At 37.2% G+C, this 12393-nt stretch overlaps 1 protein-coding gene across 4 annotated transcripts in view; it reads right to left on the bottom strand.

Moving 5' to 3' along the window:
* RBMS3 (RNA binding motif single stranded interacting protein 3) overlaps nucleotides 1–12393 on the bottom strand; it is a 709899-nt gene that overhangs the window by 601639 nt on the left and 95867 nt on the right. For all 4 annotated transcript variants that reach the window (XM_058830558.1, XM_058830560.1, XM_058830561.1 and 1 more), the window contains one exon: nucleotides 2617–2685. In XM_058830558.1, the coding sequence (XP_058686541.1) occupies nucleotides 2617–2685 (69 nt within the window). The remainder of the gene's footprint in view (nucleotides 1–2616; nucleotides 2686–12393) is intronic.

Below are 12393 nucleotides of genomic sequence, written 5' to 3'. Positions count from 1 at the left end.
TGAGAAAGAGGAATGCTTGAAAAAAACCTAGCTTGAACCAGTTACTAATGCCTCCTTCCCAAGGCAGTCAGAAGGAACCTCTAAATCAAGTTTCAAAGACGCCTCCCCTGCAACAAAACACTTTCCCAGGCTCAAGGGGCAGTAGGAAAAAAAAAAAAAAAAAAAAAAGAAAAAAAGAAACCCAAACAACACTATTTTCTGAACAGTTTCATATAAAAAAAACCTGAGCATACAAATTCCATGTGTCCATGAGAGCAATGAGTTGATAGAAACTTATTAAAAACCTCCCCAGAGAGCATGTTTGAGATAGATAAACATGCTTCAGTTTATCCAATACAAAATATAAGCATGTCTGGGTAGCACAGAGTAAAACAAGTCAGGGAAAAATGTGTTCTTTTCTGTGACTCACTGACCCCACCCTTTCAAATCTCTCATTTAATGGACCTTCCAGCTTCACATAGATAGAGGAAATGAAAAAAGAAAAGCTCAGGGAAAAGAAGGAAGAAATCAATTTAACTTTTAACATTTCTTAGATGCATCAAAAGTCTCAGGTATGTAGTTCTATTAGGTTTCTGTGTGGATTCTTATAAGATGCATGTGGAAAAGCCTTCACCGGGTTCACTGCATGAGACTAAAGAAAATGCAGACTATGAATTTTGAGCTTTAATCTTTTTCTTTCCTGGAAAGCCATCTTAAAAAAAAAAAAAAAATAAAGAAGAAAGTTTAAATAAACTATATATAGATGCTGGCAAGTTGCAAGGCTGAATACAAATCTCTTATCCAATACAAATATTTTGCCACTCAGCTCATGAGAGCACACAGCAGTATTCCAGTCTCCCAAACAGAACCACAGCAAGCCTATACATCCTCACAGTTGGTACTGGCATTTATAATATCCATGAGGCAAGTTTATAAGCTTATTAAACCCAAAACACAGAAGACAAAAGCTGACAATAAACAAGAAAGAACAAGAAAAGATTAGAGTGGAAATGACAAAGGAAAACGAGAGTTAAACGTAAGAGGTACAATATATGTGGAGGGAAATTACCAGGGGCATGCTTTAATACATTAGAACAATTTATTTTTTTTTCCTGCAGATCTTGGATAGCCTAGACATACATTCAAGCAACATTCCTGGTAGTTAATCCCTCAACTCTGCTAGTGGTTTCACAGGGTTGTAACACCACAAACAATCTTTATTAGGCACTTAAGTTTCCCTCCCTTCTCAAAAAGGAAATCAAGTGTGTAGAGCATAAGGTGCATTTCATATGATTTGTTGGGATGGTCTCCTCCTGACTTAGGAATTTGTCTCCCACTAACAGACAACTGCAGACACACACAAGAAGAGGGGAACAGTGCTCATACATATTAGTTATACTCCAAGAACTTTTTCTTGCTGACTGTCTAATGCCTTAGGATGAAGCAAGCAATAACCACTGAGAGTTAACCTTTTGTATATGCATTCTTCACTTTTACCCTCAACAGTAAAAATTCAATGTCAAAAAAATGAAAGACAGAAAAAAAGGAAAACTTTTCAAGCAAAAGAACTACATATTTAAATGAAGAGAAGGCACAAAACCCTCAAAATACTTTGTGAGAACACAACTATTAACACTCAGAAGATAGTGAAAAAGGTAGCTAATAGCCCATGAAGCACTTAGCCACTTTTTTTCCCCATCCTAACCTGAATACTAATTAAATTCATAGTTTCTTTTCTTTTAGTTTTTGAGGCCAAAACACAACTTAATGGAAGTTTCCTCTCTTAGTGTACAAATGTCCATGTCCTTCAAAAGGGAAATCCAGCATGTCAGATCATGGTTTTGTTCACCACAGTAATTTGAATTTTCATAGAGTCAGGGGGGGAGTGGTGGTTTTGTGGGATTTTGGTGGTGTTGGGGTTTGTTTTTAAATGTATGTAGAAAGAAGAAAAAACAAAAGTAGATGCTGGAAGAAAGCAATGTCAATAGTCATTATTGAAAAGACACCTGAAAAGTTTTTAAAGACAAAGTTGGTTTAGTTGAAATACACTGTCCTTTAATAACAGAAACAAGCCAAATCCTTGTCTAGAGTCAAAAAAGTCTTTTGATTTTTGATAAAGTAACAGAAACTCTGAATACCATTCAAATTCTTATAAAGACTCATTAACTATAATATTGTTTCCTGGCTATCACTTCAGAGTTTCTGGCTTCAATTTCAATTAACAGGTTTCCTGGAAGTTTTGACCATTGTAACCACTTCACAAAAAAACCCTGGGGCAGTGGAGGGGGAAGGCTAACATAGGAGAACATGACTTCATGCATAGCCAAAGCAGATCAAACACACACACTTGTAGTTTAAGTGACAAGATGCAAAGGATAGGGTGATCCAGCCACAATAACCTGACAAACCAGAGAGGCACCACTTCATTAGAGGAGGCACAGGTGTACAAGCTCCTCCATGAGCAACAACTGCACCCAAGAGTTTACCACAGGATATCCTGCAACAACTTCAAAGACTGGCATGATTTAGCTGGGCTAGTGCAGGTAGGCAACACTCTCGGATCCCCTCATAGATTCATTTTAAAAGGAAGCATGTGTCAACCTGAGCTTCATATCCTTTTTGACAAGGGCATATTACCTGATGGGGCTGTGAACTGGACCATCTGCTGTAGGAAGGAGCACCAGAAGTCTTGTTGGCTGTAGGTCTCTGAAAAATAAAAGAAGAACATGTCAAATATTCACCAACATGTCCGTCATACACGAAGGCAAATTCGCCAGTCTCAACCATGTAAACACCTATAGTAAAAAACAAACCCAAAACAAGGGCCTCCAGAAGCCACAAATATTGGAGAGTTGCACTAAAATTAAATAGATTGAAGCTTGCTGAATTTGCAGCCAATGCTTTGTTCAGCTTCAAAACTCAGGACCTCAATATTCACTTAAATTTGTAGTTTGTCCCCCAGACTGTGTATTTAAATGCTAGACCCCAAGATAAACTGAGGCTACAAAGCACTACCCCATCAGGCAGATAATTTACTCAGATTAAGCAAACATGCAGTAAAGGAAGAGCAGCTGACATCAACTCTCTGGACTTGTGAAAAGCCTTTAACACTGTCCCAACCAGACCCTTGTCTCTAAATCAGAGAGACATGGATTTGACAGACAGATCAACCAGCAGGTAAAGAACTGGCAATGGTGTCACACTCAGAGTTGTGGTCAATGGCTCACTGTTCAGGTGGAGATCAGTGACACGTGCTGTTTCTCATGTGTTCGAAGGATTGAAGGGAAGGTGCCAAAACAAAACAAAGCAGAGTTGTTCTTTCAGAATCACTTTACCTTAGCTAAGTTTCATTTTTTAATCTTTTTTGAATATGTAGCTCATTATTTATATACCAACTCTCTTTTAAAGAAAAACAGTCTTTATGATTTATCCCTACATTTCTTTCACCCATTTCTCTAATTTTTTTTTCCCAAAGCCCTAAGAAAAAAGACCATACCACGTATTTTCACAACCATAGCATAATTCCATATCATATGTGTCACATATAGACTTTACAATCAAACCCCTTTTGATACTGCAGAAGAATCAATGCAATATGGCATCTAATAGAACTCCATCAATTATTTTATTATGCATTATCTCTGGCTTCAAAATTATTTTATACCATCAACTTCAACACCATCTACTCCCAGTTTAGGCTAGAGACCTTCAAATCCACCCCTTACTTGTGTGAATTTGATGCTTCTAAAAAAAAATATAAAAAAGCAAACAAAAAACAACCAAACAAACCCATGGGATACCACAGCCAACAACCAAGTTTGTTGCGAGCATATCACTACTATACAAGCTCACGTATTACAAAATCTTCATGACAACAAGGCTACCTTTGTCAGGAAGACCAGGTAAGTTTAAGTTTCTTTTGCATGAGATTTGAATTCAACCAGGCTTTCCAGACACAAGATACTAATTTATCAGTACATTCTGTCACCAGCAGGATGCTAATAAGGGGGACAGATTCATATTTGAACCATATGGACATAAATTACTAAAAAAATGCAATTATGACAATCCATGTGAGATTTATACCACAATATAGTACATTCTTTGTAAGTATGAAAATAAATAGCTTATGGCTTTTAACACCCAAGGATATAGTACATTTCTATGCCAATTATAACCACCAGGGCTTATACATCATTACATATTCTAAAGCCGGCATGTCATTCCAACTAATGAGAAACAGCCACTGCTGGAATTGTATTTGTGTGTTAGTCTATCAAAAAGCAGTTATTTTACAAATTTAATTATTAGCATTACTGTATAGTGTATTTATCTTCTCCTAGCCACCCTTAAAAGGACAAGCCTTTTTAATGCACAGATACACCATGTAACAGAATAACACTTGCTTTTGATAGAAACTTCAGAAAAGACAAAGTGCACGCAATGCTGATCTCAGCTTTGTGAAAAACTGTCTCCATCTGCTTCAGAAGAATGACTGGGCAGTCTCTGAATAACAAGCTGAATAATTGAATGAGATAGCTGGAGTTTTTTCTAGAAGCACCTGGAAACTGTTTTCCAACAAGGTGCCTTTCCACAAGCACTGCACACCTTTCTTAATTAATATATATATAATGTATGTCTGCCTTTAGAATCATCCAGTAAAACTGCATCTTCATCCTGTCTAAACCCAACTTAATACCAGTCATAAACACCAGTCTTGGGTTTCATTACTTACTCCAATACCTTTAATAGGTATATTTCCTACACAGCAATCACTCTCTTGAACTTTTCTGTCTCAGTTTCAAGGACATCCAAAAGATAAATATTCCACAGAGAAACAGTACTGCAATATTACAGAGAAACAGGCAAATCCTTTCCAGGACAAACACCAAGCAAACAAATACATCCCAAGACAAAGACAGTAGATTATTTATTTTTTTATTAACTTTACAAAAAAGAAAAGGCTAGAGCTTCAGAAGTATTTATAAGATGATTTTGATCTTCTAATATGATTAAGAAGGAACTTTAAAAAAATTGAAAATAGTAGTATAAAAGATCTAAGATCAACTTTTATTATCCTTACAGGCTTTTTTTTTTTCCTTTCTCCATTCACAGACCTAGAAGCAGGCTCACTTGCATGTTCCAAGGCAACCAGACTACTGTGTTATAGAGCAAAGGCTTGCACTGCTCACATACAGAAGCTTCTGTATCAGAGCAATCAGAGTAGATTCTCAAATATCTAGAAAATACTTTAATCCAAGCTTCTGTCCAGGTTCTGAAGCACAACAGGAAAAAACCTGAAGGCCAGCCCACAAGCCCTGCTCATCTCAGTGGTGAAAATATTTTAAAAGAGTGACTTAAAAAGTTATGCATGAGCAAAACCCAAATGTACACACCCTCACCCTTATTTTGCTGTAACCAGTAGAAATTAGACAACCACCTACCTCTAAGAATATGACTCTTCATACCAAGCAACAAAGGTCATAAGCCAGACCACATGGTCTGCTGGATGAGCAGTTTTTGCATACAGTTTTCACCTCAAAGATCTCAAGGTGTTGCGTTTTCACAAGCTATTTTACCAGGGAGAAGACAAGCTGCATTCAGCTATTTAAGCCATGTCCCTTTCTTCAGTTAAAATCACCTCCCACATCACTCCTCCTTTTGAGGAAGAAAGAAGGAGCACAAACACAGAATTCTCCCTCTGGCACAATTAGCACAAGCCCTGGACATAAACTTCCTCCCTGGTCTTTGCAGAGCTCCCTAACAGCATTACTGAAACCACCTAAACCAAACAACCATCAACACCTCCAGGACCTCTAGCAAGTCCCTCTCTTAACTAACTTTATATCCATTCTGCATTCCCAGCTCATTTCTGCTCCCTAAGCTACCTCTCAGCCATATGCAGATACAAAAACTCCTCCCAACTATTAAAAACTAATTAAGTCTGACTGCCTTAATTACCTGCTCATCCAAGCTGTTCCTTATATCCTGGCCCCTTCCCTCATTCCCCGCCCTCTGTGAAGAGAGGTCAAACTCACTGAGCTGCAGGTGACACCAGTTGTTTTAAAAGACCACAAAGTTCTGCTGAAAATTTTAGAAAGGTTTAAAAATCACAGCAGACTGTCCTTCCAAAGGCAATAAAACTGGAAACTGGATGTGTGGGCTTTGTACCTGAGGAAGAAATGGAGAAATGGAAAGAAAAGAAATGGAGAGGAAAGCTGGTGGTCTGCATACTGCTGCCCAGGCAGCAATCAGTATGAGAGGAGAAAATCTGATGTAGATTCAGGTGCAATGCTTCAAGCACACAGCCAGCTGCCTCCAAATCCCAGTGAGACCAAGAAAAAAAGTACTTCTCATAGCAGTAAAGTGGCACAAATAAAAGAAGAGCAAATGATACAGTGTATGTGCAAAGACGCTTTTTTTATATGCAGCTCACAGGAAAACTGTTTTCTCAGAAGATCCCTACTACTGAACACAGTAGATAACATAGCAAGAAGCCAGGAAAAAAACCCAAAACTTTTAGAAGAATACATGGAAATCAATACAATGGAGCATTGCTCAACAGGAGAGTTCATGGAAATATGTGTTACAATTTCATTCTTGGGCTACCAGTTAACTGTATGCAATACAAGCCAAGAACATATACAGTACCTAAATAATTCCTCAGTCAGTCAAGGAGAGCTTCAAGATAAGGCCACACTTCAAATTTATGAAAGAAAAGTCCAGAATTACAAGTGTCATTACTCTAACAATATTTCTAAAAGCAGAAATAAAGAGGAGTATATATTCTGATAACAAAGACAAAGTTTATAACTTGTTCTACGCTCAAATAAACTTATAAAGTCTTCTGATGGACATGGCAATTCATCCCATTAGTCTGGAAAAGTATCCTGAGATGGGATGATTTACTGTCTGGAAGTACCTGTCTCTTTCTATCCACTCACTGGAGAGAAAGGCTAAGCAGGCAGTTTAATTGAGACATCTAACTGGGGATGGCTAATGTTAGGTGAAATTAAATCTACCCACAGTCCCTGTTCTCCTTGCTACCAAGGGACCTGAGCAATTTGTCCTCTTCTACGTTTCAAAGGGTTATTATGGTAGCAAATTTGTTATGCAGTTGGGGTACTTGTGAACTGCCTGGTGAACTCCCACAAGCTGTGTCAATCTTGAAAATGAAACTCATTAGAAAAGACATGAAACACCATCTTGACTTGCAGGACTTAGAATTTTTGGCCAAGCAAGAGGACTTAGAATTTTTTGGCCAAGCAAGAAGGGAAGAAAAGAATTTTCTTTATAAATAGAGAACATAAAATATGAAAATAAATGTAACATATACTAAACATATAGTCATATCAAAACTATTTTCCTTCAAAAAAAATCTACTTAGACTTACACCTGTAGTACTCTGGGAATACAACCTGATATAACAGCAGTTCCTGGGCTCTTTGGTTTTCTGGCCTAAAACCTTGCTGGCATTCAACTGGTCTCTAGTTCATCAGGTTTACAAGGGGTGCTGCTTCTTTAAAGAATATAGTCCATTTATTTATGTATAGGCAGATATGAAATTGAGGATATGTTATGCAATGTCCAATATCTAGATTTCTTTTTTTCTAGTATTTACTATGGAATTTCCCAGATTTTCTCTTAAATTAAAAAAATAATAATTTCCTGAACAAAGTAATGGAGACAGCTGACAAGTCAGTAAGATGTTAAGGCACTGAAGTCCTTTCTCTGAAGTTTGGTTTTTTGTTGTTTTTTTTTTTATGGAGTTTTGTATATCTGCGACTTTTGCAAAGAGGAACCAACAATGTTATGTTAAAAAGAAACAATATTTAGGGGAGGCTTCTTGTGAGACACAGGCCTTTGGGGTTAGTTGTTTATTTTTTTTAACAGCAGGAATTTATGAAGAAAACACAAGTGAAAAATAAAGTTTTAACTTCTCTTACTATAAAGGACTATAATATCCTTTATGACTCTCCAGGAACAAATAATGGGCAAAGTCCTTTTGACATTAACCACAGCAGACTGGAGCAGTGGAAGCTGGTTTTTGAAGTATTTAGTTTTATTTATTTTTCCTTATTGAGCTTATCCCACAACAATGCGATACAGAAAATGACGAGTTTTTAATTTCTATGTATAAGGTAAATAGAAATGGTGACAACTTATCTGATACTATCTGATCAAAAATGGTTTTTAGAGGAATTACAGAGTCTGAAATTTGAACCAGTGATATCTCATGAAACAACACAGATTTCATGCCTACATATCAATCCATACCTGCCTCTGGTCTGGCTTCAGACACCCTTAAGCCATGCTGATTCTCTGTGTGAGGTAAGACCTCACACACTTGATAATACTAAATCCTTTACAACCTCTTCCTCACAAACATCATCTCAAGGGATCAGAGAAGTCAGCTCAGTGGAAAGGGTATCTCTTCCAATCTGGTATCACACCTGGGTCCACAGGGGAGACAAACCCCAGTAAAGCCTGTTCATTACAAATGTGCTGCTCACCCATGAAGCCATTTTCACTTCTGTGCAATAAATATACACAATTCCTTGCTCCCTTCAACCTCATCCCATTTTTCAATACCAATACTATGCTGGAAATTCATAGCTAGCACTCTGGACATAAGACTAAACAAATTCCAAGTACTTTAAATATCCATGGTTTCTTCAAAACCACAAAAGTTAAAAATCCTTCAAAACTTCCTGGAAAGCTGTCTGCTTTCTAGAGATGCTAGCTCTACAAAATTGCAGTGATGGATTTTTTTTTTTTTTTTTTTTTTTTTTTTTTTTTTTTTTTAGAAAAAAGGAAAAAAAGGAATACAGAAAAGGTTAGATAATGAGATTAATAACAGGAATTTCATTTCATTACAGCTATGCAGCAGTTTTTACCACTCAACAGCGAACATTGCTGATTACGGGGGTTAGGACACAAAGCGATGTTGACAGCAGTGGAAGGATGGTACATGACATGACATTATGGTCTCCTCCTCCATGCAAAGGGTTCATGAGGCATCCTTCATCTTGCTTGGAAGCTGAGAGAATAGCATATGTCAGAGTGACATCACTGCTTTGCAGTGATGAGATGATGGAGGGGAATCACCAAGTATGTTGCTCCATAGAAGTGTAAAATCGGGAAGAAAACATTAAGAAAGCAGCCAATCTGGATAGAATGTCAGGACATAAAATGTAGCAGAGTTGCAAGAGGTAAAGTTTTTAAGTAATGAAATACATTTATAAGTTGTGTATGAAAAAGTGTGTAGTGGGAAAACAATCTTTCCTTAACACTGTTACACAATGTCATTAGGGATTACTTCCTCTAGCTTACAGAAATCAATGTTACGACAGGAAGAGACAGAGCAGGAGAAATATTGACTGAGCTGTCAACCATAGGAGTACATCTCTCTGAACCTGTGGGTTTGGGCTTTGATGAAGCAAATGCATTCAATAGATGTTTTTATAGGAGCTCAGGCACTCACTCAAACTACTCACATTTCATATCCACTGTCTAGTCTCAACTTTCAACATAGTGACTCACTCTTTTTGAGATGAAATTGCCAAAAGTAGTATATGTCTATCACTCACCCCCATCCATGGATTCTTGACACCTAACAATTTGACATGGTCTCTGAACCATGGTGCAGGCATTGTCATGACACTGTGATTCCCGCTCTTTTTCTGTCTCCACTCCTGTTTACTTGTTTAGTAAAGACATTAAAGAAGGAAAAGAAGAAAACTTCTAGACAAAGCCAGAGATAAAAAAATCCTCTCTTCATAAACTCTCTTTACACTTACAATACCTTTGTGCTAAAAAATCTTCAGACCTTCTCTATATGACCTCCCATATCCTACTTGATTGTTAAAAGTAATAATTAATGTATTTAAAATTTCAGAGTATGTATTTCAATGGTGATGAAGTTCACAGGCCTTTTATTTCTCACAAATCAAATAAGAATTGATATTAGAAATTGTGCTATCCATCTCAAACCACATCTTCCTTAGCAGAATTGACTGGTCAAGTTCGAGCCAACAATACTGTAACCACTAATTCCTTCTCCATTCCAATTTCTATTGATCAAGCGAAGTGCAGCATCCTTGAAGTCACAAACAAGCTGAACAACTGTTAGTTTGTGAGAAGCAATAACATATTTCTTGGGAATTTTATATGGTGAAAGAAATTCTCTGTGATGATGCTGCAGACACCATGATTTGCTGTGCAGTCAGCACTTTCTTCCAAAGCCAGAGAGTTTGAAGATAAGCTGCAAAGAGATCGAGGAACAACCTTCAAGTCTTCCAGATGGAGTCGACGTAAAGTTGGCATTCTTACCCCATAAAATGTACAATTAAGAAATTGTAAGAAAGTCACAAGACATAGAAATGTGCAATTAGATAAGGAGGAGAAATAAGCTAGGGAAAAAAAATATGGAGACATTCAATGCTTTGAGGTCAAGAATTCTCCCAAGCACTATAGAGAAGGTAGGGGAGCACAACACTCCCAAGCACTATAGAGAAGGTAGGGGAGCTATAGAAAATTTAGTTATAAAGTGACTTTCTAAAGCAGCTGTTTCAGTGGAAAAAAGACTGTGAGCTAAGAACTAAGTGTAGCATTATGCTGAACAATGTTCTATTATCTGCAATTGGTAACTTAAACAATGAGCCAGGGAACACCACAGTATGGATATCACCAGGACACTCCTATTGAAAGAATGCTCAAGGAATTATAAGATGTGTTACCAGAAGAACTTGGAACATATGACATCTTTTATATTGCATAGACTCTCACCATTCTCCTGAGTAATTGAAATGGGCACAAGGAGGTGTAGGGGAAGTGGTCACAGCACCAAGCCTAACAGAATTCAAGAAGTATTTGGGCAATGCTCTCAGGCACATGATGGGACTCTTGGGGGTGGTCCTGTGCAGAGCCAGGAGTTGGACTTTATGACCCTGTAGGTACCTTTCAACTCAGGTTGAAAGAGCTCTTCTCTTTGAGCAGCTATTGTAAGAAAGATTATCTGTTCCATTATAATAGCAGACAAGGAATATGAAAAGTGATCCAGAATATTTGAGTAATATTTTGTCTGAGGTATTAAAAGGTAACAAAGTGACCACACTGAAAACTGATACAGAGTAGGAAACCATCAGACACGCACTATAGAGAGTATCAAAAAACATTAGAAGAACAAATGCAAATATAAAGACAATGGATGCTTTCATAAAGGTGTGGGGGGACCTTTCCTATTTTTATTAATGTTCACCAAAGAAAATAAGAATTCAGATTTATGCTTACAATGAAGATTATAATAAAGCCAGAACAGAGAACAGCCTTGATAAGACAATGCAAAAGACAACAGTGCAGAAATTAAAGTAAAATATGGCATACAGTAGATGTAATAATCAGAATATTTTACATGTGTTTCCATACTGGGAGCCAAGGGCATGAATCATGAAGGTTCAGTAAAGCACAAAAATAAAAATCTTTATTTGCAAACAATGCAATCATAGAAAGGTGGAGGAGGTAGTATAATGATCTCTTTAATGGTGAGAGATAAAAGTGAACAACAAATTGTTATTTTCTAGATAAAAGAATCATTCTCAGAAGAATCAAATTTTTAAAGTATTCAAAAGGCAATTAGACATTCAGGAAAAATGCTGGCAATTCCCACTAAATTATTAAGACTTGGATGCAATAAGCTTAGTCAAATTTTTTACAACCTAATTTTGATAATATTTCCTAAGAGCAGGAAGAGAAAGTCACGTTTCCAGTTTCAAAATAAGGATGTATTGGAAATGTAGGAGCTCTTTTTATGTTTCTTCCCATTTCATCCTCAAAAATCCAGCTGTCTTTTACAGACACATGCTCTTTAAACACAGGAAACAGTGAGTGATGATGAATATCGGTGTCTGGCAAAGAGTTCCCTCCCAAGATTAGTCACAAAAGAATGAAAACAAACAATCAGTTTTAGTTAGGTGTTGTCTCCAAGAAAAATGCTGATATAAAGACAACTAAGGTGTAATTTCTTAGAGGATTTAGGAATAATCTAGTGAGTCCTTGGCCTATAAGGAGAGTATCTGACATCTTGGAATATCACAGCACAAATATGCAACTGTTTGTTATGTAGGAAATTGGATTTTCAGGTAGGGACACAGGGAAATCTCTGCTCTATTTCATAGCAATCCAATGCTAAAGTGGGAAGATGAAGAAGCCCCACACTTTCCAGATCAGTCCATTGGCTGGAAGGCATTGAAGCAATCTGCTTTGACTTCTGAATAAGTGGCTGCTGCAGGAAAGACAAGGTCAGAAAAAATGGTGCTTTTGGTTCAGTGAACATGACTGATATCCAAGAATTGTAAAACCAGGTAAATGGCCTTGTAATGATAAGATCTTGAGCAAGCTTTCTGTCAGGCAATG

Source organism: Poecile atricapillus, chromosome 2, assembly GCF_030490865.1.
Source record: "Poecile atricapillus isolate bPoeAtr1 chromosome 2, bPoeAtr1.hap1, whole genome shotgun sequence".
Classification (NCBI taxonomy): domain Eukaryota; kingdom Metazoa; phylum Chordata; class Aves; order Passeriformes; family Paridae; genus Poecile; species Poecile atricapillus.
This window is presented reverse-complemented; position numbering and strand designations above follow the sequence as displayed.